This window comes from Diospyros lotus, chromosome 1 (genome assembly GCF_014633365.1).
Source record: "Diospyros lotus cultivar Yz01 chromosome 1, ASM1463336v1, whole genome shotgun sequence".
NCBI lineage: Eukaryota > Viridiplantae > Streptophyta > Magnoliopsida > Ericales > Ebenaceae > Diospyros > Diospyros lotus.
The window spans coordinates 48,393,430-48,421,284 of NC_068338.1; the positions used below are offsets into that span (position 1 = coordinate 48,393,430).

Sequence of the window (27,855 nt, forward strand, 5' to 3'; positions counted from 1 at the left end):
AAAATAATTGAAAATTTTAAATTATTAATGTAAATTACAAAATGTAAATTATTAATGCAATAAGTACTAAATGCAAATCATTAATGCAAATCTTGGGGAAAAATTTTATTACTACTTATTATTTCAAAACAATTAAAAGATTTAAATTATTAATGCAAATTACAAAATACAAATTATTAATACAATAAGTATTAATTATAAATTATTAATGCAAGTTTTGACGAAAATTTTATTTTTTCAAAATTATCCTACTTTTATATATATAAAAATTCTCACATCAATACCATAATGAGGTAAGAAATTAAAATAATTAAATGGGAAGAAAAGTTACACTTTCAAAAGGCACTTATCGCAGACTTTATGACCAATCCTCACACATAGAACATGATGATCAGATAAGAAGTTAAAATAACTAAAATAAAAAGAGAAACGATACTCGCAAAAGGCACTCATATGTAAGCTTTATGATCAATTCTCACAAATATAGCACAATGATCTTGGATCTTTGGCATGTTGGTGTTGTTATTATGCAATTTTAGAGTTTATAAATTGATCTTTCCTATTAGTTTCTTATATTAACCTTACTTTCCAATTCTTAATCTTAAGCATTATTTTTATATGAGGGGCTTTCAAAGCTTAACATTATTTTGATTCGCCATCTCCCATCTCAATTCAGCATATGCATTTGCAACTTGTGATTAGTGCAATGTGATGGATGAAAAAGTTGCTAGCAACATGATATTTTGCCATCAATATTGTCATTATCAATGTAAGATTGGGTTGTGATAAATTCCCATCTTTTTAATATTTAGTGTATTTTTTAGGTAAGAATTCTCATAGTTCAAACTAATTAACCATGTTCTGATATTACTTGTAACATCACGTATTCTGAATTAAAAATGCTAATCGAAGGTGACTTATGAGTTGGGGTTGGAAAATATATCAAAGATCTCTCTATAATACTATCAGCATGGGATTTGATCATGACAAATTCCCTTCCTCTTAATACCTACTATCCTCAATAAATTAAAATTTTCGTATCTCAATTTGACCCTAGTTAGTCTTAGAATATTTTTTCAGCCCACACCAAAACGATAGCTATTTTAATGAGTTAGTCTAAATACCACTTGTAATATTGTAAGTCCTTACTTAAAACTACTAATTAAAGATGATTATAGGTTCATTAAAAACTAACTAAATACTCCCAAGTACACTGTCAATGTGAGATTAATCTCACAAATTGTGACGACAAAATGGACAAACCTCCAACCAAACAAACAAGCACTAAACATACTATTAATTAGGAGAGAATGAAAACAACATAGCTAGGAGAATTAAAATAATTTAATTCTGTCCCTTTCCTTTAGTTTTTTTATGTATATAGAGAGGGATGGCCATGGAGTCGGGCAACTCCGTCGGCTGACCCTACAGTGCATGGTAGGAGCCCACCATGCAGTATAGGGTGCTCCAGTAGCACCCCTATATATCACCGCCCTTCTTTTATACATAGTTTACTAATACAAAGGATACAACGTGTGCAATATTAAAGTTTGTGGAGAATAAGTTGAGCTCCAAATTGGGGTTGAAGAGTAACGATAGCAATTGGAGCATGAGCATAGGATGGCGAAACCTTGAAAGAGAATCGTTGCAATATCATTGCCAAGCACATCTTGGCTTCCAACATGGCAAAGTTTTGTCCGATACACACCCGAGGCCCCCAACCAAATGGGAAGTATGAAACTTGGTTCTTCGTCGCGTTTGACACTCCTTCATAGAACCTCTCTGGCCTGAACTCCTCGGCATCCTCCCCCCATATTTCTTGATCGCGATGAAGTAGAATATCCGGCAACACAAGGACAACGCCGGCAGGTAGGCAAATTCCTCCCAATTGCGTCTCTTCGTGCACAGTTCGAGTTAACTCAACGGCTGGTGGGTATAACCGCAGAACCTCGTACAGAATGGAGGTTACCTTTAGGAAGAAAAAAATGCACATTAATTGCGTATCGTTGAATAACTCCTCAAATCTCAAGCCAGATAGGATTAGAACTTTTAGAAAAATCAAGTCTAACTGTGTAACCAAAGAGAATGCTAATACAGGCTCGAAAATGGTCAAAAGAATTGACCATTTGGCCGCCCACTTTGACCCGTTGTTGATTGTCGGTGCAGCGACAAAACGATAACAAAAATCACCATTCGACCTCCCGCGCATGTTTTTTAAGTGGGAGTACGAAAAGCTAACGAAATTGTCGCTCATAAGTAGGAGCATTGATCTTCAAATTAAACCTCAGTAATCTGATAATATATCTTCGAAAATATACTTACAATTTTGAGATGACTTAAGCCATCAAAGCTTGGAGTTTCATTCCCAAACACCTGCAAAACCTCTTGTCTAGCAAGGTGTTGCCAATCTTGGTGCCAACTCAAGAGAACCAGTGTCCATACAAGCCAGGCTGAGGTGGTCTCCTGGCCAGCCAAGTAGAACAGTTTGCACTCTTCAATCACCTCATCAATGCTCATTCCAACCTTCTTGACGTTGCCATGCCCATGTCCATGCTCATGCTGCTGAACTTCTCTGAAATTTGAGTCCAATAATATGCCCAGTAAGTCATTTTTGCTGGCTTCACCACCCTTCATTCTTTTGTCTATTATGCCTCTCAGGAGACCCCTAATTTCTTTGTCAATTTGCTTCATCCTCTGGTTCCTTTTGGTTGGCAAATACCTGCACACTTAACCAAGCCTTTGATTTTCCGTTTTTTACTAAGCATGCATAAGAAAATAATAATGTCTAATCACATGCACACATATGTAGATACAGATAATATATATTTAGGATTGTACTATTCTATCTAATATCGAGTGTTAAGGGGGTGAAATTTCTTCACTGCCTCTTTCTGCACTGCGACGCTTACAGAGGAAGGAGTGAAAGGGGGGGTTTCACTCCCTCAGCAGCACTTCGTATTGGATATAACACATTATTCTAGCATACTTATAAAAAAAAATGATTTTGATTATATATAACTCTTTTTATTTTTCAAAGTCTACATAAATGATTTTTTTAGTAAATAGTGAAAAAAATTTAAGAAACAATCTGATACATCAATCATATATATTATAGGACTATCATAGTCGGATTTCTTTTACAACCTATGAATATTAACAAGTCATTAAACTAGTCTTAAATGGACACACTCATTTAGAATGAGTTCTACCAAACCCAAGTCCCAGCCAGCCGCAAGGCTTGCCTCATGGGGCCATTTGATTTTACACCATGTTACTCAAGGCCATCATAAATGTTATTTATTATGAAGCATTAAAGTGATGCCGTTTTGGTCTCTAGCTGGAGGAAGGTAGCAGGGCAACCCGATTGCTTTTTTGGCAACCCGCTGGAAGGCCACGCGACAACCTCCAGCTGGCCCTCTTGGTAGCTGCTGCTTTGATCTGCCCAAGTCTCTTTTCCCAATCTGATCTTGTCCATCTATCTTTGTTTTATCGCGAGTTGATCCAGGCCATCAATTTTGCTTTATCTCGGGTTATCTTAGCCCACCATCTTAGCTATTTATGTGCCGCCTCGAGATTCGATCATTGACAAGAAAGAGAGAGGGAGAAAAAGGCATTGGTTATTAGGGTTTCATTTCTGTTGTTTTGGCCGAGAGTCTGTGAGGGGTTTCCTCTCTTAGGGGTCCGGATGAGATTTTCCTATTCTCTATTTTTGTTTTCTGTACATACTCTGTATATTCTCTTTGTTCACTAGCTTGATTGGTAGACCTTTGATCTTAAGTTTGTGATCATTGGGTCGATTTTGTTAGCAATGTTAGTGATGTACAGAGAGTCTGATATGTTGATGTAAATCGGTTGTACTGCTTCTCTTTATAGTGCAGTGAGCTCTTCTTACCAGATCTCAACGTGGACGTAACCCAATTTTTTGGGTGAACCACAGTAAAAGTCTCGCCTCCTTTGCGTTATTTATTTTTATGTTGTCTATGCTTCTGTTTTGTATATCTCGTGTATGTTTGTCATGATTGTGTTGGGAGTTTAATCTTTTCAGTTCTATCAGAAGTTTTTGTTTTATGTGGGTTGATTTTTGTGAGCAATTTATTGTGCGTTTATTGCTCAATAATAAATAACTTTAGGGATGTCATCAATCCACTATAAATAACCCCCAGTAGGTTGTCAGTAATATATGTAGCACCATGAGTCCCTTTTAAGGACTGACCCATGAAATCTTCTCAACGACACCACCACATCTTATATGTGACATGAGACCATAGATGGATATAAAAGTTGATTGTAGAGTACCTCCAGCCTGGGATGTAAACGGAATTGACGGCCTGAATGGTAAGTTCGGCCTGCTCTTTCTGGAGTTGGAATATCCTTCTTCCTTCCTCGTAGTTGCTGCCGAACGCCGTCCGAGATATGACGTCACCGGACAAAGCCTGAAGTTCCGGCCACACGTCCACTTCACTTGCTGCCCGTACTCCGGCGCCGGCTATTTCGTTCTCCCATCTGCTAATCATCTCGCTACAGCTCGCCTGGAACGCCGGCAACATGTGCTGCAAATTAAAACGCCGCCAAAACACACATCATATTAATTCAAACAACAGTGCTGGGCAAATAACAGGAAACAAGCCACAGCCTTGATACCACTGAAACTTTTAGACCCAAGCGGAGTGAAGATTTTGATTTATTGGAGGCAAACTTAAATATATAAAATATAATTTTAAAAATAAGATAATAATAATAATATTAAAATAATTTTTTTTTCAATTATTCTTTAAAGCTTTTCATACTAAAAATTATAATTACTTAAAAAAATTATATTGATTATTTAAATCTTTAGACTCATCATAATCACGATAGTTCTTCTCGTAAAAGAGGTCGATCACAATCAATTAACGTATTTAAACGAATTTGACAATCACACAATGTTTGTTCTAATTGTCTAAAGAAAATTATCTCAATATTTTGTTCTTAATTCATTAAAGTTTTACAATTATTTCAAGCTTAATCGTGTGCACTATTAGCATCTCTAACATGAACTTAAAATCTATTTTTTTTATTTAATTTTTGAACCTTTCCTTCATAAAAGAATCACCATCTCCTTGTTTCTCATTATTTGTTTTAAAAAGATAACAATATAAAAAAATACGACATCTTAGTTTATATTATATTCCAATCAATTATCAAATTCATTGAACCGAACTAAAATGAATTATCTTGATTTCGAAATTAATACAGACCTAAAAAAATCATGTTTGCAAGTAAGTTCTTTTAATTTGATTTTGAAAATTAACATTATAATATATTATTGTAATTCTTAGTTTGGGATCCATAAAAAATCATGTAACATCAATTTACTCAATATTTATTTTGTTAATTTGTTTGTTTTTTTCAATATAAATTTTTTCCCTATTTATTTTATTTATTTCATAATTTTCTTTAATACTTAATTTTATTATAAAAAAATAAAATTATGATTAAATTATAAAAAATATTATAATGGTTACTGGACCATTACATATTTATTTTCTTCAATACTTATTTTTTTTAATTTTAGTAATAAAATATAATATAAATTTTCTATTTTTAATAATAAATTATTATAAAAATAACATTTAAAAAAAAATATGGCCCAGTTGGGGCAACTGCCCCCACTGGCCTCAAGTGGGTCTGCTCCTGGACCCAACAACAGAGACTCAATCAAAAACATAAACCAAAAACAGCATAAATCATGCACACCGCAAAGAAAAAGTGGGGAAGGAGAAAGTAGCACAAGCCTCACAACCACTCTCTACACATAAAATGGTTCTTCTAACAAAATCACCCGATAACCATACAAAATAGATATAAGAGGCTTACCTTAAAAAACCAAAAGAAGAACATGAAGAAGACGAAGGGCAGAACAACCCAAAAATGAGAAACCCCTCGCTAACCCTCTTCTTCGCCCTTTTTCTCACTCTCGCTCTTCCTCACAAATCTCGAGTCACTGAGCAATAAATAAGAGACGCATAATGAGAATGGAAGGCTGGGATTGCATAGAATAAAGGCAACATGGACGACCAGCATTGCAAAGGACAAAACCATCAATAAGAGAATGGGCATGATCTTGGGCGATTGCCGAGCAGCAATCCGCCGACACGTGGACGACAGATTAATTGAAGCTGACCCTCCAGACCTAAACGGTGTCGTTATGCTTCACTATCAACAAACATGATTGGGTTTGAAAATTTGAAACAAAAGCTAACTCAACCACGAAGTAGCTAGATCCAAACCAACTCAGCCTAGTTACTCCAAATTCGATCAAAACATGTGGCCCTGCTAAAATAGTATGTATCTGTGAAACATATATGTAAGTTGAAGTTGTTAACCTTCAATTTTTCCAGATGGAAGGCTGGGTTGATGATCTTTCTGTGCTTGGCCCATTTGTGGCCCTCGTAGGCAGCTAGGCCGGCGGCTAACAACTTCACCAGCGGATTGGTATGGGGCCTCTGGAAGTGGAAATTTTTGGACAATATCTCCTTTATCAGCTGAGGCTCCATTATGTTCACTCGTGCAAATGGCCCTTGCCAGCTGAATGATTTCTTTCCTGTCCCAAGAAATTAGATAAAGAATTTATTTTATCTTTTATATTATTAATTTTAATTAGTCTCCACGGACGTAGTATATATTAATTATTTGTAACAATTAAAGTGACCCGAAAATTAATAGCTAGGTACCATGATGGAGGAGGGAGCGATGGAGGAAGGGCATGACGCGTGGCACAATATCATTGGAAAGAGGAATGGGAGTGGAGAGAGCTTGCTTGAACAGATGGGAGCTCTCTTTCATGTCTCCATACAAGAGCCTGTAGGAGGTTCCGGCGAGACCCTGTTGCCTCAGCCACCTCTCCACCTTCCTCGGCCTCACCCACACCCAATTCACCACTGCCCACGTCCACCACGCCGCCAACGCCGCCGCTGCTAAGGCACAAGCCATGCCCATGGCTTCCATGAATGCAATCTCCATCATCGCAGAGAGAAATAGAGAGAGTTGTGAGCTTGAAGATGATAACAAAATAGTGGTGTGGGATGTAGAACAATATTCTCAATAAAATATAGCGAGTCGTTCTACACTGCCCGAATGAGTTATACAGAAATTTTAACGAAGCCAATTTGGTTTGACAAATTTACCCCACACCCTCAACAATATTACAAATCTGCCATTGAAGAGTTGAAGGAGTTCTAACCTCATTCTCCCCGCGGTCCACTCTCTCTCTCTCCACCTCTTTCTCTCTCCGCGACGTGCGTCCCCTCCACCATCGACGTGCGTCTCCTCCTGCAGCCGACGCTCCTCACCAGCAACGACGTCTCTCTCTCTCTCTCTCTTGCGCGCGTGTGCGACCGTGCCTCCACAGTGCCTTCGACTCGTTCTGGCCGTCTGTATCTCCCGCGTCGCTGTCTCTCCGGCGGCCCAAAGGCTCGTTCCAAGAGTTTGTGTACCATGGATTATTACTGCCTCTTGCCTTTGTATACCGCATGGCGCTGAAATAATTACAGGACACGCATAAAACAGAGAAAGAAAATGGCATAATACCAAGAGTTCCTTAACCACTTTCATTAGAGAAGAACTGAAGTCTGAAGGTTGAAATGGCAGGCATATTCTCCTCTTTTCTTGTGGAGTATAATGATGACAAAGCAAGCTTATAAGTGTGATTAGTACCAGTGCACATGCATTAGATATGGTTAGATCTCAACACTACATTATTGCAAGCATCTACCTTAAAATATTATGATTATTATTATGATGAGATATGCTATTAATCAAACAACAAGAAGTTTTGCGCGGCGTTTCATAACGGTGCGAGGCCCATTTACAGACCTTTACAAGTTAGCCCCCAGCCCCCCAACCAGATCATTTTTCCTTCCATGGAGATCGAGAGAGAGAGTGGAGGCAAGATGTTGTGGTTTACAGGGAAAATGGGGATTAGCACATCCCCCTAATTAATTTCATTAATCACCAGAAGCACGCTCCCCCCAGTATCAGGAATCAGAATATAAATTACTTTGGATTATGCTACACGAACTAACGGCTAGACAAACTGGTGAACAACTCTAAATTATCGCAATATTTTAAAGTCAAATGAATAAAATAATTTGAATCCCGCCCACTTATTCCCTCCACCCTCTCTCTCTCTTCGAATGACCCAGTTTGTTCCTCTCACTTTCTCTATCAGAAATCTCTCTCTGTATCTCCACCGCTTGAAAACCTCTAGCATGACGTTGCGGTGTTGTCGCCGTCGGTCCTCACCAGCAAGATGGTCCCATTCACCTGCCCCTTCACCTACTCTGTCTCTCTCACTCTGTTTCTCCACCGCGCGTCCACCTCCGACGTGACATCGCGGTGTTGCTGCCGTCAGCCCCTATTTATCTCTCTCTTCTCATTTTCTCTGGCGTCTGCTACGCTTCTTCTGACGAAAACGCCCTGAAATTTGGAAAAGTCGAAGGTTCGGAAGCGATTTTGACTTCTAACGTCTCTCGCATTCAAACACTTCCTGGTAAATTTTCTAGGAAAATTAAACAAGGGATGAGGAAGATTTACTCGAGATTAACTTGAAAAATGTTGTTCCTAGAGCTGAACAACCTAGAAATTCTACCGAAGAATCTAGTTTCGCAATACCAAATTCAAAATCGACGTTAGAACAGAAGCCAGAGTTATTTGCAGACAGATCTAATCTTGCTTGTTCTGAGCAACTCTATCTTAAAAATTTTATCAGATTACTCTACATTTTTTTATCTCTAGTCGGAGATATTTTAGGGAAGCTCAGAATCGATAATGTCCAATTCTGGAAGCGAGTTTTCAAAACGATTAACAGTATACAAAAATGCTATAAATTGAATATTTCAATGGATGCCATGAATTGAATATTTCAATGGGTTTATTTGGGTTGTTCTTGTGCTTCTGCTGCTATTGATGATGATGATGGATGGTTCCTTTTAATCTTTGTTTTTAATGAGGAGTTTATTATATAAGTTGTATATAAAATCTCTATGAAAGTTAAAAATACTAAGTTTTATCAAGATATATTCATACTAAGTTGTATATAAAATCGTTGCAACGGCGACGAACAGCAGGAAACAATGAACAGGGATGGGAGAGGAGAAGCCGCGGGCGAGAGAGAGAGAATGAGATGGAGAAGTCGGTGGTGGCTGGAATGGCGAAGGCGGACGGTGATGGAGGCTACAACAGAGGCGAACAACGATAAGAACCGTTGATGGCGGAGGCTTCAACGGTGGCAAATGTGATGGAGGCAGCAGCGAGTACGACTGCATCGAAGGCGAATGGTGACCATAAGAAGCGTAGCAGACAAGAGAGAGTGGGGAAGGAAAAATAGAGAGAGAAAGAGAAGGAGAGAGAGAAAGAATAAGAAGAAGAAGAAACTGGCCGACCATAGATGGATGACAGAACGCAGTGGGGGAGAGAAAGAAAGAGAGAAAGAAAAAGTAGTTGAGGAAGAAGAACCTGGGTATTCAATTTGAGCTGAAAAGTTAAGGATATATTTGTAATTTAAATTGAGAATACATCTGTAATTTTGTTGCAATTGTCCACCCATTTGTCTAGTTGTTAGTTCGTGTAGCATAATCCAATTACTTTTGGGTTTTAACATCAAATCTTAACCCATTAGATACGAAGTCTTTGGAGGCAGAGAAAGAAAGGCAGTGCGAATGAGGCAGAGCAAGAAGGGTAGTCAATGAAGAAGAAGGAACAAATGGAGGGCAGTCGGAACAAAATAGAGGGCGATCGGTGAGGAAGGAGGAACAAAAGGGCATTCAGCGAGGAAAGAGGCGAGGAGGAAGGCTGTGCTTGAAGGAGAGGGCACGTCTTTTGATAAACCCTACTCTTAAATTGCTCTCAGGATGACGCCAATTTAACAGTCAATTTCTCGGGCAATATTAGCTTCAATAATCTCTTAGTACGAGTTATTCGAGCACTGTAGACTTTTCCAATATAGCAAATGAAAAACTATATATTTCTTAACTTTTCACAAGTTTTTTATGAAAATAATATCAAAACAATATATATATATATTATATTTATTGGACTAAGGAGTAATATTATTTTTTATAAGAATATATATAAAATAATTTGGGACACCTATGTTCTATTTTTTATCAACTTTAGTTGTGAGTTGAAGAAGAAAAGTCGAACAAGCAACCAATTAATTCTTTATCTAATTTATTTTTTTAATATTTTTACTATTATTTACACTCCAAGAAAAATATTATTTAGAGACAGAATTAACAACAAGAAAAAATTCGTCACTAATTAGTAATAGGCTAGCCAATGAGTTGTCATTGCAAAAATTTTAATATGAAATTTTAATTTAGCGATGAATTTTTCATCGCTAAAAGAAATTAAAGTAATTAAATTTTTTAGTTATTGTAAAAATTTGTCGTTAAAAATAAAAAAATAAAAATTAATATACAAATCTTTTAGCGATGGATTAGTTCCGTCGCTAAAATTAAAAATTTAAAAATTAAATTATAAATTTTAGCCATAACGTCGCTAAAAGACATCAAAATTAAAATTTAATTTTAAATTTTTTAGTGACGGATTAATTCTGTCGCTAAAAGATTTGAAAAAAATATAAATTAATATTAAAATATTTTAGTGACAGAATAATTTCATCGCTAAAGTTAATTATTTAATTTTAATTTTTTACTCGACGAAAAAATTTCATCGCTAAAAATGAGAACTTAAAAATTAAATAAATCCCCTTTTAGCGACGGAATAGTTCCATCACTAAAATAAATTAAAATTTTAAATTAAAAAAATAAATTAATATGAAAATCTCTCAGCAATAAAATAAAAAATTTAAAAATTAAATTATAAATTTTAGTGCTATAATACAAATAATTTTTAATAACAAAAATTTAACTAAATTTATAATTTTTCAGCAACAGAACAGTTTCGTCACTAAAATATAAGAATATTTGAATTAAAATTAAAATATTTTAGCAATTGAATAAAATTAAATTTTTTTGAAACAACGATGGACAGATGCTGATCGCTTATATATATAATAAGAAAGCCCTGAACTCCATACATTATACTGAATATTACGAGTTTTATGTAATTCTATGAAACTCACTCTATGTAACTCACCTATATATTTATCATAAAAAATTAATATGCTAAAAACTTGAACGTTCTATTTTATTTGTGGATTAAATAGTGTTACTACAAAGTTAAGAATAAGATAAAATAATGACGACACTAAATAATATTGTTTCACACTTATATTCTAATTATTTTATATTTAGTGTGTAAATGAGAAGACATTACTTACATTAAATTATAAACGACCAAACTTCTCATTTCTTAAAAGATATAAATATATTTGAATATATTATATTTAAAATAATTTAGCGACGGAACAAATTCGTCGCTAAATGGAAAAAAATTTAAATTTGAATTAGCAACGGAATATGTAGAATATTTATAAAATATTTAAATTAAATTTAAAATTTCATTTGACAAAGAAATTTTTCATATTTAAATGTAGAATATTAGATTGTTAAGTTGCAAAAATTAATAAAAAAAATTACAAATTAAAATCAAAATGGGGACTGAATTTTTCACTATTAATATAATAATTTGTAAAACTTTAATCTGAATTAGCAACTAAATATTCCGTCTGCATTCGAATATAAGACAAACAAAGAAACTCATGTTCAAATATAAGGCAAAAACAAAAAAAAAAACATATTCGAACATAAAACAAATATAAGTAAAATATATCTAGATATAAGACACAGAGAATAAAACATATCTAGAGCTACGGTTATATGACAAACATATTCGGATATAAGACAAATATAGTATTTTTGATTTATCATTTTTTTGTTAAATATATTATTTATATATGAATTAATTCTTCTATTTGAATAAGATTTCAATTGTAGTGATAGTTTTATTAGATATCTTATAACTAGAATCTCTCTTTTTTCGATCCAATTCTTCTACCACTGCGAACCCCATTTAAATTCAAGCATGTTATATTTTTTAGTTATTGGGAGAACTCAAGTACTCTATTTCGAATTCAAGAAATAACTCTCAAATATCTTTTTTGTTTTTAGAATATACAAGAGCAAAACAATCAATTTATTAATATTGGAAGACCTAAAAGAGTCTTCCAATGTATCATTGATCGTGAAATATCAATTGTTTATTGAACTTTGTGAATTGCGTGAAAGTAAAATACTCCAAATTCGGGATTTTGTTTATTATTTATATATATTATTGAGTATAAAATAAATTTTTCTCTATATATATCACTACAACAAATTTTGAATTAAGAGGCATTTAAAATGCCTTAATAGATAGTTTCTTGAGGCATTTTAACTATTAGGGCATTAATAATAATGCCCCATGTAACTGTGCCCCAAAAACGTATTGAGGCACTTACAAATGCCTTAAAAATAATTATAAATTTAAGTTTGTTGCGACGCTTAAAAATGCCTCAAAAATTACTGTAAATTTATTTTTCATATCCCCCACAAGGCCTTCTCTTAATTCTAACTTACTTCTCCCTCGACTGGAACCCTAAACCTTTCCTTCTTCTTACACACGCGTGACCACCTAATCTGCACATCATCTTATTAATATATGTGTCTATGTTTATTTTATAGTATATCTAAGTTTCATTAGAATTATTCTATTGGGGCACTTAAGATTTGTCTATTAGGGCACTTCATCAGAGTGTCTTGTTAGAATTATTTTAATGGGGCATTTCAAAAATTATGCTCTATTAGATTTATCTATTAAGACACTTATATTTGTCTATTAGGGCATTTCATTGTTGTGCCTCATTAGAATTGTTATATTGAGGCACTTTATTAAATTGTGCCTTAAAATGATATTTTATAAGGCACTTAATTATTGTGCCTCATTAAAGTTATTGTATTAGGGCACTTTTTTAAATTGTGCCTTAAAATGGTATTTTAGATGACACTTTCTAAAAAATGTCCTAAAAAAGATGCCTCAACAAATCATTTTTGTTGTAGTGTATATTATTTATATTTTATGTTATTTTCTAAAAATATTTGAAATATTTTCTTAAAATTTTTGAATTTTTTTTAAAAAAATAGATATGGGTAGATGCCTGTCGCTAAACAGCGACAAGCATCTTCCTATCACTAAATAGGAAACTCCTCTTTCTTGTTTAGCAACGGGCATCTACCTATCCCATTTAGTGATGGGAAGATGCCCGTCGCTAAACCCTTTCCTGCGCCCCCTTCACCGTTTAGCGACAAGCATCTTTCCGTCGTTAAACCCCTCTTTCCTATTTAGCGACAGGTAAATGACGGGCATCTACCCATTGCTAAACAAGGATAGAAAGATGCCCGTCACTAAACAGTCTAAACCCCCTTCGCGTGCGCCCCCTTTGAAACTTCTCCCCATCCCCTCTGAATTACTTTCTATCTCCATTTTCCTCCCCTCACTTTTAAAGTTTTGTTTATTTTTTTATTTTATTTTATTTTTTATAGAGTCTTCATTTAGAAAATACGAGCATCACCAAAATTTATAAGACATTTTTTTTTCTCTATACATTATATTTTTAGTATTTTATTTTTTTAAATTTTAAATGCATCTTTAAATGTTTTTTAGATGAAAAATATCCATGAATATACAATTTATTTGTAAAAATTGTTTTTAAGTAGTTATTTATTTAATATATTATAATAATTTTAAATAAAAAGCATAATATTTGTATTTTAATTAGTTCTCATTTGTATTTTAAAATAAGAACTACAAATATAATGTTATAAATATTGTTGTCGAGTTAATTATTTAGTAAATACAATTTTAAAATTAGAAATACAAATATAATCACTACCAAAAAAACACATTTTATATATTTATATGAATTTTAATTTTTTATCTTTAAATTAATAATTATATAAATAAAATTTTAATTTCTATTTAATTAATTAAATAAAATTTTAATTATTATAAATTTTATTTCTATATATAAAAATTTATTTTTAAATAAATATAAAATATATACAATTTTTTTATATTAAATAAGTATAAAAATTATATTTAATTTTTTTTATATAAATTGTAATTTTAATATATATTAATTATTTAAGTTTACAATTTTTTTATTTTTATTTTTTAAATTAATTAATTAATTTATTAAAATATATTATTTATTAATATATTAAAAAACAATATATTTATTTTATTTATAGATTTTTTAAAACAATTTATTTTATAAATTTACATTTAAATTTATTTATTTTTATTAAAAAAATATTTTTTATTTTTTTTATTTAGCGACTAGAAGAGATGTAACATCTCTCATCGAACGATAAAAAATATCGGAACAACTTACTAACCTTTTTTATTAAAAATATTTTTTATTTAATTTATTTTTATAAATTTATCTTAAACGTGTCATTTCGTATATAATTATGTTAATGTATTCAGATCAATCTATTAAACTTTTTAATTAAGCGTGTCATTTCGTATATAATCATGTTAACGTATTCGGGTCAATCCATTAACATGTTTAATTAAATGAGTCATTACGTGTCTAAACGGGTTAGACAAGTTGACCTACATAAGACACGAAAATAATCGTGTCATAAACGAAACTCATTTATGACCCAAACTCGATTAGCCCTAATCCTAACCCATCTAACTACATATCATGTCGTCAGATCGTATCAAAAATTGCTAGCTCTATCTCAAATCAACCTTCAATCAATTTTTCATTTCTTCATCTATCAATTTGAACATTTGAATAAATAAATATTTCAAAATTTTTAATATATAATTAATTAAATACCTATATCTATAAATTGTCAGCCGTCAAAGCTCAAATGCCAACCACCAATCCATTTCTCCGGCCCTTTGTTTGTCCTATATTGTCATCCGCACATTAACTAATTCAATTAAAGATTGATCGTTTCATGTCCCCAAAAAGGTGGAATTTCCGAAAATATAAAAAATACATAAATAAATAAAGACTTAATACAAGTTCCAACTAAACCAAATACAAGGTGAACTCTCATAATTGGGGGTTCTTGTTACTCCATTGGATTAGGGGCTGGCGGCACATTAATTTTGATTTCTCACATAAAACAATAGTCTAAATTATGATTATATTTATACACTTTCAATGATTTTTTGTGGGTAATTAAGAGTTGACAGCACAACTGTGAATTCTTATCTAAAAAGCCTAGTAATTTCTTAGAAAAGTTCCTCCTAATTGGAATCTACAAGTGATTTTTTTTTAAAATCTCTCGTTACTCCTTTATTTTAATCCACATTTCATGTTTTAGGAAAGATTTGAATCATGAGTATGTTTTAGTATTCTAAGTTATAATATTTAGGGAATGTGTTTTCTTTGGATAATCTTCGAATGTGATACTAATAGAGGTCTCTTCTTGATATTTGTACATTTTATTTTTTTTATTATTAGGAGAATTATATATTTCTTTATTTTATTTATTTTTTAGTCTTTTGTGTGATGTTCATGATATGTTCTACCTTAAATCTATAAATTATTTTGACTGGTTTTATGAAATTCTTATTTACATAAAAAACAAAAAAGTTACTTAATTAACACACTAATAAGATATATGAAAGGTCAATGGAGATACTCATAATTAAGAGTATTATTATTAAACTCTTGGTCCAACCAATGAAATGTTGTAGTGGCTCATGCTGCAAAATTATGCAACAAATATTTAACACACTTTCTAAAAGGACACACAAGCATTGCCAAAAGTTGAGAGTCCAAAATAAAAATAATAGTTGACTTGCTTTTATTAGGTTACTAGGTATTATAGTTGACTTTTTTTTAAAAAAATTTAAATTTGTCAACTCCTTTTTCTCTATGTTACGAAGAAGTATATTGACTACTTCTTGACAGAAAGAATATAATTCTTAGATATGTTTATGTTATGTTAAAAATGAGTTAGTAAGTTTCTCCCAAGATTAACTAATAATGCGAGAATTAATTAATGCAATAAAGTTAATTAAGTTGGATATTTACATTAATTGATATCCAGCGCTAAAGTACGTAGATTGTGCGATATTGGTAGAGTTTATTTTGTAAGTAGTAATTAATAATACAAAACAATGCTTTACACACACGGTTGTTAGATTAATTACGACACACTGTTTCAATGTATTTTTGTGTTATTTAATTATAAAATAATGTTAATGTGTCGTCTGGTTTGTGTACAAAATTAATAAATATTTAAGGAAAATTTAAATATGCAATGCATTTTACTTTACAGGGATTTGGCTGTTGGAAGCATCTTAATTAAACAACTATTCTGGCTGTAAAGAATTCATTTTAAATCTGAATTAATTATAATCTTCTTAAAATTGGGCTGAAAGTAAAGTAAACCCCAATTTAGGCTTTTTTTAAGCAAATCAAACGAGCACTTACTATATATAAGTGGCTTTAAATTGGTTGACTTTTATTATAATCTCTTGATTTTTCTTTTTTTCCTTCATTAAAAGGCTGAGGCTGGAAGCCATATATATATATATATATATATTATAAACTCTACATTTTATTAACAACATTATAAACTAATTATTGAAGCTGTCTAATTATATATTCTGTGTTTGTTGGCAATGTCCCATCTCCCATGTTTAGATTCTAAAATCACCAAAATCATGAAAAAGCTAGCCCTACATTAATTACTTTCAGCTTAAGTTTTAAAATTGGGTTTGACTTGTAACATTTTGCCTAGCTAAAATATTGCCTTGGCTTTTGAAAGCATGGCACCAGAACAATAATCAGAATAAAGGGCTTCAAATTATGTCTCCCAGCATCTAAAAAGCAGCATTCATTTTGCTTTTTGGTGGTTAGTTCTCTTGTGTTTCGTTTGGTGATTATTATTAATTTTATATATATATTTTATTTATTTATCAAATTAGCTGTTCCAGGCACAACCTTAATTGGCCAACCTGCTGGTCAGACTCAGAAAGGTTAATTTTCATTTTAGGCTCTAATCTCGGGCTGCCACTTTGATAATTGGAAGACGAAAGACAAACATATATATATATATATATATGTGCAATGCGTAACGATAATGACAGTCACACTAATGCGTTATTGTCATTATTATCTTTCTATAAGAACTTAGTTAATCATCATCTGTTACGAGCAAAGCCAAGTATTACCAAATCAAGTATACTCTCTCCCAAACAATTGATTGCAAACCTGTCTCCCCCCCCCCCCCCCCCCCCCCCCCCCCTCTCTCTCTCTCTCTCTCTCTCTCTCTAAATATTAAAAAAAACATAATAATCTATTAGTGATGATCAGATTAAACAAGTCAAGTTTAAAATAATCATATTGTGAAGTGGGATTGTATATTCCCCACTTTTATAGGATTAAACGTTTTGGTCGTAGGGATATTTTTTGCCCTCAACTATATATATAAATAAATCAAACAATTCTCTCTCTTTTAATTTTTTTTTATTTTTTTAATTTTGATATATTACTTAGATATATATTTGTAACTAAAAAGCGTTAATTTTATGTAATAATGTAAGAATATTTTTTCATAACAAAAACATATCCTTTTTATAATTATAATCTATTTGGATAAGGGGACAAATTATTTTTTTGATAATTAATTTACAGTACTAATATCTTATTCACAATTTAACTACCAAATACAAGATTGGTATAACTCTTAAGTTATATCTTTTTTACCAAACGTGAGTTAACATTATTTTATTTTATCATTATTTTATCTCATTATTATTTAATTTGAACAACAAACAATTATAAGTAATAAAAATAATCATTTAGCTACAAAATATATGAGATCCAGCATATCAAAGGCATATAGCAACAAGGTCTTCTTGACAAGTATATCCTAACAACTTTTAATTCATCATCTCCCAATGGTCATATGTGTAACCATAAATTGAAATATTTAAAAAGGAGTTATTATGTATCAAAATTATTATGTTGTCTGCGTAAAATAACATAACAATTGTTCGACGTGAACCATTTGAGAGAAGAGGCGTAGACCTCATGGTAGAACTTACGTCGGACAACATAAATATTGTTTGACGTAAGTAATATATCAACTCTCTATTTTATATAACTTTAAAACTCTTCAATAGATAAAAATAACTATTAATTTGATGCACTTACACTATATACAAGAGACTAATACTGCTCATGTATCGATAAAAATGCTTTTAACTACAAATCACATAGAGATAATCTTATTCCTCTTTTTGGGCTCACAAAGGCTTTTGTGAGAGATGGTAATATAGTTTTCGAAAATAGAGATAGATATCAAGGTGAAGAAATGACGACTTTGCTATTGCTCCTTATTTTTGAATAAAAAAAAGTTATTATTTTTGTTATCAATCAATGTGGGTCTTATATTTAAAAAGAGTGAGCAAAAAGAATATTATACACTTCGGCTCAATGGTATAATAGAGGGCCCATATTCAAATCTTGTAATTTGTGGAATTTTCTCTAACTTATTAATTTAATTGAATTTACATTTGATGTAAATTATTGATTTGTAATTTGATATTTTATTAAATTATTCTAATGATTCGTTAATTTATAATTTATTTTATTTTATTAATTTATGGTGTTAATTTAAAAAAAATATTAAATTATTTTATTCTAAAAAAATGAGTAATTATTTGGAAAGAATTGAGATCTAAGTGTTATTATTAAGGTGGAGTGTGTGATACTTTTCAAAAATTGTAAAGTCTAAATATAAGTTTTGAAAATTGTGAGTCCCTTTAAAATTAAGTGTGCGCATATAATTGTTGAGAATAGTTGAGGATGGCTGTAGGTCGGGTGGCACACGCGTGATAGGCTTTCAGTTTGATTAAACTTGTTCAATCACGTGGACAGCCCTTGATTACATTTCCAATCAATATTCAATTACTGTCATACATGGCTGATCTCATTCTCTATTTAATATTAAAAATAGCGTAATTTTTATGAGAGAGAGAAAAGACAACATATTTAAGATGCCTCCTTGACCATTTACTTTATTGATCTCAGCTTAAATACCTAGAACTAATACATCGATATATGTAATTACAAAATTGTCACTGAAGTAAAATAACGAAGATACAGCAACATCAAATACAAAGAAACAAAGCCAAAATAAAAAAAACACAATAAACAAACAATACAGCAAATATAAAACATCAAAATCTATTACTCCCCTTTAAGATGGACCATGAGGATTAACAACAGCCATCTTAGATAATAAAGAGAACAATTGAGGAGCTAGGAGAGCTTTAGTAAACAAATCTGCCAATAGATGCTGAGAGCGGATAGGAAGAAGTTTGATATGACCAGCAACCACTTTGTCCCGAATAAAATGGCAATCAAGCTCGATGTGTTTCGTACGATCATGAAAGACAGGGTTGTTGGCAATGTGCATGGCAGCTTGATTGTCACAAAACAGCAAAGCATGAGATAAAATAAAAACATGAAAATCCATCAAAATCTGATTAATCCAAGTAATCTCGCTGGCAGTAGAAGCTAAAGCACGGTATTCAGCTTCAGCTGAGGACCGAGACATCGTGGTTTGCTTCTTAGACTTCCACGAGACCAAAGAATCACCAAGAAATACACAAAAACCAGTAACTGAACGACGGGTATCCAAGCATGAACCCAAATCTACATCTGAGAATGCCCGAAGCTGTAAAGAAGAAGAAGCTAAAAATGATAAACCTTGACCCGGAGTGGATTTTAGGTACTGTAACAAGTGATGGACGACATCTAAATGGGGCTTGCGAGGATGAGAGACAAATTGACTAAGCTTATGAACTGTGAATGTGATATCAGGTCGAGAAATGGTAAGATATAGTAACTGGCCAATAAGACGTCGATAGATTGATGGATCCTCAAGGAGCTCACCATCATGCATACTTAGTTTAAGATTGTGAACCATAGGCAGATGAACAGGTTTACAACCAAGAAAACCAGTATCTTCTAAGATTTGTAGGGTGTAATGTCTTTGAGAAAGAAATATCCCACTCTTAGATTGAGCAATTTCAAGGCCAAGAAAATACCTCAATCTGCCAAGATCCTTCAGCTTAAATTGACTATGAAGAAAAGACTTCAGAGAGTCTATAACAGTCAAATCCGGACCAGTAATGATGATATCATCCACATAAACGAGAAGAGCCACAAAAAAAAAACCATTACCTTTGGTAAACAAAGAATAATCAGATTTAGACTGCTGAAAACCAAACTGAATAAGGGAATGAGAAAATTTTGCAAACCATTGTCGGGAAGCTTGTTTCAAACCGCAGATGGATTTATTCAAACGACATACTAACTTCTCCCCCTGAATAACAGAAACTGAAGGCTTATATCCAAGAGGTAAATCCATGTATACTTCCTCAAACAAATCCCCATTTAAAAGGCATTATTGACATCTAATTGAACAAGGACCCATTGTTTCATAGTAGCTAAAGCAAGCAAAATTTTTACCGTAACAAGCTTTGCAACAGGAGAATAGGTGTCGAAAAAATCTAACCCCTCTTGTTGAGTATACCCCTTTGCCACTAAACGAGCCTTATGCCTCTCTATGGAACCATCAGCTTTATACTTAATTTTGTAAACCCACTTACAGCCAATGGTATGTTTATCAGGTGGAAGAGAGGTAACAGTCCAAGTGTTATTCAAATGCATGGCATCCAACTCAGCTGCCATGGCATCTCTCCAATGAGCAAATTGGACAACTTGATGATAGAATTGAGGCTCAAAATCAGAAGATACATTAAGAAGGAAGGAACTGTGAATAGGAGAAAATTTGGAATATGTGAGATAATGCTGTAAAGGATAAGAGGAATGGACTGTAGGAAATGGACGATGAGTTAACAAGTTGCAATGGTAATCCCGAAGATAAGAAGGGGGAATAGTAACACGAGTAGACCTACGAATAGGTACATGAACCAAAATTTCAGGAGAAGGATTGGACGTGATAGGCTGTATTTCATCCGAATTAGATAACACACTAGGTGAAGACGGTGGTTCAATGAAAGATACAGGTAGTACCACATCAGGAAAAGGATCAACCAGCTCATTAGAGGTAGTGATAGAATGGAAAGGAAAACGATTTTCATGAAACACCACGTCTCTAGAAACAAACACAGATTTGGTGGTGAGATCATATAATTTGTATCCCTTAACACCTGGAGGATATCCCAAGAATATACAAGCTGAGGCTCTAGGGGAAAATTTATTTCTATGAGAGGGCAGCGTAGAAGCAAAACAAAGACTCCCAAAAACTCTGAAAATTGAGTAATCAACGACAATTTGATACAATAATTGATAGGGAGTACTATTTTGTAAAATAGGAGCAGGTGTCCTATTTATTAAAAATGTGGCAGTAAGAATACAATCCCCCCAAAACTTGATAGGTATTCTGGATTGAAAAAATAGTGCCCTGGCTACATTAAGAAGGTGTTGGTGTTTCCTTTCCACTACCAAATTTTGTTCAGGTCTCTCAACACATGAAAATTGATGGAGAACACCCTTAGAGGCAAAATATTCAGTAAATTGTAATTCTGGAGCATTATCTGATCTAAATCTTTTAATCACCTTATTAAACTGAGTCTCAACTAAGGAGAAGAACTTGGGAATAATGATCTTAGCCTCAAATTTGTGTCTCATAAGAAAAACCCAAGTAAATCTAGTACAATCATCAACCAAAGTAAGAAAATAACGGTGCCTTGCATATCTTGGTATATGATAAGGACCCCAAGTATCACAATGCACAAGATCAAAAGCACATGATGACATATGATTATTTGAGACAAAGGAAAGCCTTCTTTGTTTGGCTAAAGGGCATATAGAACACAAATCATGTCTAACACCATGATAATGCAACTGATCCTTTAAAATTTCGAGTTTCTGAAAAGATAAATGCCCTAGCCTATTATGCCAAGTATTTTTATCAACATGTGCAACAGTAAAGTTTTGAATACATCCCTTATTATTCATCTTATCATCAGAGACATCAAGAAGATACAAGCCTCCAACTAGATCACCCTTGCTAATCATCCTCAAGCTGTGATTGTCCTGAATAACACAGGCATGAGAAGAGAATTTAAGACTGATGCTATTCTTCCCAACCAATTCACTTACAGAGACTAGGTTAAATTTGAATTGAGGAACATATAGAACATTCTCCAGAACAATGTGTGGATTAAGCTTAACAGTACCAATGAACTTTACTGATATCCGAGTGTGATTAGGAAGAATAATAGAAGCATTTTGAATAGGTCTTAACTCAACAAAGGATGATTTATTAACACAAATATGGCTAGTGGCTCCAGAGTCCAAAATCCAACACTTAGGGTTAAACAACATATTGGAAGATATAGAGTAACAGATACCTGAAACCTGACCAATAGAATTATCAGATTTTGTTGTCTTAGCCATTGTTAGGTGAGAATTCAGCATGTTCAACAGGTGTTGATACTACCCTGGACTCAAAGATTGCATAAATCCATGAATTTCCTGAGGATTACCACGACTTGCATCAGAAACTTGACTAACAACATTAGGCTTAGCATTAAAATTGGTTTGGCTAGGATTAAACCGTTGTTTAGGCTTGTACCCTGGTGGATACCCATGTAGTTTATAACATTTATCTATTGTATGTCCGTGAAATCCACAGTGGGTGCATATTGCCCTTTCTTTTTTCTGAGATTTATTTTGATCAGTCTTAACCATGCCATGCTTAACGGCCAATGCAACTGGATCAGACACATTAGAATTAAGAATTGTCCTTTGGTTTTCTTCTTGTACAACTACGGCAAACGCCTTATTGATTGGGGGAATGGGATCCATTAATAGTAATTGTCCCCTAACTTGTGCATAAGAATCATTTAGTCCCATCAAAAAGGACATCACATACTCAACATGAGAATGTTCAGCTAAAGCCTTATTACCACCACACGAGCACCTTCCACATGAGCACATAGGCCTAAAATTGCTAAGTTCTTCCCATATAGTCTTAAGTTTCGTGAAGTACACACTCACTGACAACTGTCCCTGACTCAAGTTCATCAATTCTTGTCTAAGTTGAAAGATTCGTGGACCACTACTTTGTTGAAATCTTTCCTTTAAATCAGTCCATATATCAAAAGCAGAATCAGAGAAGATCAAACTTGCAGATATCTCTTTCGAAACAGAATTCAATATCCATGATATCACCATATTATTATTCCGGATCCAAGTATTAAGTAGAGGAGTATCACCTGATGCTTGAGTAATCGAACCATTAACAAAGCCAAGTTTATTCTTTACCGATAACGCAATCCACATCGATCTGCTCCACGATGCGTAGTTATCCCCTATCAATAGCTGAGATACCAAGACCAAACCGGGGCTGTCCGAATGATGTAGAAAGAACGGACTCATTTCGTCGTCAACAACATGATTATTCATTGAGGAAGACAAGTGATCTGGAGACGACGCCATATGAGGAAGAAACCAAATAACAAAGACAAAAGAAATACGGATCTGGAAACAACAGATCTGGAAATCGCATTTGTGATCGAAGAAGGCAAAGAAAAACAGATCTAGAAATCACAAGATCTGGAAATCACAGATCTAGAGACGACAGATCTGGAAATCGCATTTGCGATCGAAGAAGGCAAAGAAAAAAATCACAAGATTCAGAACCGCGGTGGTCTCTAAAACAATAGAGAACCGACTCACGTCGCCGAAAAACAAGATCAACTACACAGTGTCGGAGAAGAAGAATAGGCGCACAGATCGAACCTAGGGTTTCACCTTTGCTCTAATACCATTTTATGAGAGAGAGAAAAGACAACAGATTTAAGATGCCTCCTTGATCATTTACTTTATTGATCTCAACTTAAATACCTAGAACTAATACATCGATATATGTAATTACAAAATTGCCACTAAAGTAAAATAACGAAGATACAGCAACATCAAATACAAAGAAACAAAGCCAAAATAAAAAAAACACAGTAAACAAACAATACAACAAATATAAAACATCAAAATCTATTAGTAATATATATCAAAATCAATGATCAAATATTAGTTAAGGATGACTACTTTGCATAATATAATGTGTGTGATATATAGCCCTCAGGACATATATTGACTGATCGGATGAATAATATATCATTATTAATCCAGTAAATTACAAGTTCAATCATAGCTCCACACAAGAGCCAAAAGCCTAACTTACGATTTACTTTCTATAGTGCAATCGAGGGCACGAGTACTGAGAATCGTATAAGAACGATCATCCTAAGTGTATAATATATAAGAAAAATACTACTTTGCCCGAACAAAGATGACCGGAGATGTTAAATGACAAAAACACCCTCACCTAATTTACAAATTCACCACCCCTGCCATTGGTCACCTCGTATCTCATTTATCATGGTCACCTCTAGCAAGTTTTGCCTCGCCTCATCTTATCGCCGCCTCACCGACCGTCAATGCATCCTTTTGTTGCCCTATAGCGCCTCACACTACTGTCGTTATATCCTGTCGTCGCCTTACCATAGCGCCTCGCGCCGACCATTGTTGTAGACTCCAGTCGAGCTTCATCTCCAATGAAAGCTCAGGCTTATCTTGTCTGCAACGATTTGATGATCGAACTTCATCAGTGATCAAGTTCGATTTGATCATCGAACCTATTATCCCATTAGTACAAATAGCACGATCTATGAAATAATGGGTGGGGTACTTGGGTTTAGGGGCTAATCTAAGCAAGCAAAGCATGCACGCCAGCCAACAACCCACCTTGGCTTTGTCTTGGGTTTAGAATTCATGGAGGTAACTTTTTTTTAAAATGAATTGGATAAAATTGTATTAAAATAAAATTTAAATATTTTTTAAATTAAGATATAATTAAAATAAAATTAAAATGAAGGCAATACGGATCGATTCACATTTTTCTTTTTTCTTTTGTTATTTATTCTTCAGATAAACTATGAAAAATGTAACATTTAAAAAGAAAAGAAAAACACACATATGCATGCATGGTGCGTAAGCTGTGAAGTAATAAGGAGCTCCCCTTGTTCTTCGTCTTCTCTTTTCTATAAATTAATATTAATAATTATAACACATAATATAATAATATGAAGGTAGAGTGTGTAAATTAAAAAACAAATTAAATAAATAATCCATTATATAAAATAAAAAATGTGGCTCGTCAGGCCATTCAGAATTGTGGCCACCACTAGCGCCGATAGCTTTAATATTCACGCACACACCCACACACGTGTGCACACGTGTGTGCGAGCATTTGACTGGCTTTTTTTTATTAGAAACCTTTATAACTAATATATATTATCGTATATGTTTTTGTAGTGTGTGGTAGCTTCAATTTACATGCAAATCTGGTTAATTAATTTCAAGTGATCACGCCCTTATAAAATTGAATTATGGAATTTAATTAGTTCAGCAAGTTTACGTACCACTCTCTCAGTCTATGTATCTTATCTATCTTTGAAGCAAACTACTGTTGTGTCCGGTCAGGGAAAAGACATATGCTTTCTTACAAACAAGGAATAAAAATAGCTAGTAGTGAATTTTTATAGGCCGTCCACCGGAGAAACCCTATAAAAACCCACTACCACCTGCTCTCCAAAACCCCCCACCCACCACAAATCTCTCTCTCTCTCTCTCTCTCTCTCTCTCTCTGGGACGCAGCGTTAATGTGCCAAGCCCTTCTCTTTCTCTGCATGTCTTGTCTTCCAAATAGTGTCTAAACAACATTACTCAAACCCAACAAACCATATATACCTAAAGAAGAAAGAGGAAGAATTAAGAACACGAAGAAGAATGATGATAGGGTGGGAAGACGTTTACAAGATGGTGGTGGCGATGGTTCCCCTCTACGTGGCCCTGGTTCTAGGGTACGGCTCCGTGAGGTGGTGGCGGATCTTCACCGCCGAGCAGTGCGATGCCGTCAACCGCCTGGTCTGCTACTTCACGCTGCCGCTATTCACCTTCGAGTTCACCGCCCACATCGACCCCTTCCAGATGAACTACCCCTTCATCGCCGGCGACGCCATCTCCAAAGTCATCATCGTGGGGATGATCGCCATATGGGCCAAGTGTAGCGGCAAGGGCAGCTACTGCTGGTCCATCACGAGCTTCTCTCTCTGCACCTTGACCAACTCTTTGGTAGTCTGGGTCCCCCTCATGAAGGCCATGTATGGCCAACTCGGCGTCGATCTTGTTGTCCAGTCGTCGGTGGTTCAGGCCATCGTCTGGCTGACGATTCTGCTGTTTGTTCTGGAGTTCCTGCGAAGCTCGACTGGGTTAGTCGGGGAAGACAAGGATTTGGAAGGAGACGGCAACGGTGTGGTCGGAGCCAGACCGTCGTTCTGGTCGCTGATGAAGGTTGTGGGGCAAAAGCTCGCCATGAATCCCAACTCCTACGCTTGCATTGTGGGAATCACTTGGGCCTTCTTATCAAACAGGTACACACACACACACACATATATATAAGTACAAACACATACCAACCATAACTTTCAATCCCTAAACTTGCTCGGAAAATATACATATACAAGTTCAAGTTTTTTATTAGTTATTTCAGTGTAATTATATCTCAAATTTTTACACGCAAATCATTTAGTAATATTTCGATCATCTTTGTAAGCCTAATATTAATTATTGGTATCGTTGTAGGTGGCATTTTCAAATGCCCAGTATCATAGAGGGATCGGTCCCAAACAAAACCTGGCAATGTCAACTTCTATAACAATGAAATAGGTATCGGTAGCTTATGCAATAGAAAGCATATATTATATATATAATACAAATTTTTTTATATAAAATATATACCTTATACATTGTATAAAATATCGATACTCACAAATATCATACAATTTTTTAATTTTTCTTTTGCCATTACTGGGGTTTAATTAATTAAACTTCAAATTTTTATGTTTAAATTTACTTAGCACAAACTTGGAAGAAAAATTATAATATGTGCCAACAAGTTGCTTTTGCTAAGTCATACTCCAATATATAGCATCATGAGTTAAAAAAATTAAAATAATTATAAGATGTAAAGAGAAGTTAATCAGGGCACTTCGTATAGACTTTATGATCAATCCTCACATATTAATTAACATAACGAGTTGACAAATTACAGTATTTAAAATGAAACGAAAAGTTACACTGGCAAAAGGCATTTGTTAAAGCCTTCATGACCAATTCCCACACAATGCTTTGTCATTGGCGCACATTTTGTGGTTGAAAATATATAGCAGTCCGAATCGAAATTGACAAGTGAAAAGTGACAATAAACAAAGTGTTTGTGTCATTACAATTGCTATCAGTTGATATGTGAGATAAACTATTTCTAAGTTGCCATGTCACTCACATTATTGTCTTTTCTAAAATCTATACATTATTAAACTTTTATTAATTAAGTGAACTATGTGGTTTCCTAGTCAGGATCTAAGAAAAGAAAACAAGCTACCAAACTAAGGCATCCATAGAAAGTTTTAATTTCTATGGATTTGTTAATAAGTACTTACCTTCCCTTCTCAATTGGGTTTTCTCAAGGATAGGGAAACATTTTCACACATGTATATATGTAAAACAATTTTTTTTTAATTTTTTATTTTTTTCACAAATCTTGTTCCTAACCTTGCCTTAATTAATATGCCAAAGCATCGCAAGGTCATAAAATTGGTAATTTAATTTCTCAGTAGATAGGTAAGTTTGAATTTTAAAACGTATTTATTTATAAAAGAAATATGTCGAACATTTCTTCGGTATATTTGTTATCCATAAAATTTACCATACTTATTGTTAAGTTTTGATAATGA

General features: G+C 33.6%; 3 protein-coding genes across 3 annotated transcripts; 1 reads left to right on the forward strand and 2 right to left on the reverse strand.

Annotated features, from left to right (window-relative positions):
• Positions 1–1,507: 1,507 nt before the first annotated feature.
• On the reverse strand, positions 1,508–7,020 carry LOC127786637 (cytochrome P450 CYP72A219-like). Its single transcript, XM_052314168.1, has 5 exons — positions 6,714–7,020; positions 6,366–6,583; positions 4,297–4,550; positions 2,323–2,719; positions 1,508–1,969 (listed from the first exon to the last, which is right to left on the reverse strand). Exons 1-5 carry the CDS (start codon positions 7,003–7,005, stop codon positions 1,544–1,546), a joined length of 1,587 nt encoding a protein of 528 aa, XP_052170128.1. The 5' UTR covers positions 7,006–7,020; the 3' UTR covers positions 1,508–1,543.
• Positions 7,021–19,220: 12,200 nt separating this feature from the next.
• On the reverse strand, positions 19,221–20,396 carry LOC127794170 (uncharacterized mitochondrial protein AtMg00810-like). The gene has a single exon (XM_052325103.1). It carries the CDS (start codon positions 20,394–20,396, stop codon positions 19,221–19,223), a length of 1,176 nt encoding a protein of 391 aa, XP_052181063.1.
• A 5,456-nt stretch (positions 20,397–25,852) lies between these two features.
• On the forward strand, positions 25,853–26,777 carry LOC127794204 (auxin efflux carrier component 5-like). Its single transcript, XM_052325146.1, has 2 exons — positions 25,853–26,493; positions 26,705–26,777. Exons 1-2 carry the CDS (start codon positions 25,853–25,855, stop codon positions 26,775–26,777), a joined length of 714 nt encoding a protein of 237 aa, XP_052181106.1.
• The last annotated feature ends 1,078 nt before the right edge of the window (positions 26,778–27,855 follow it).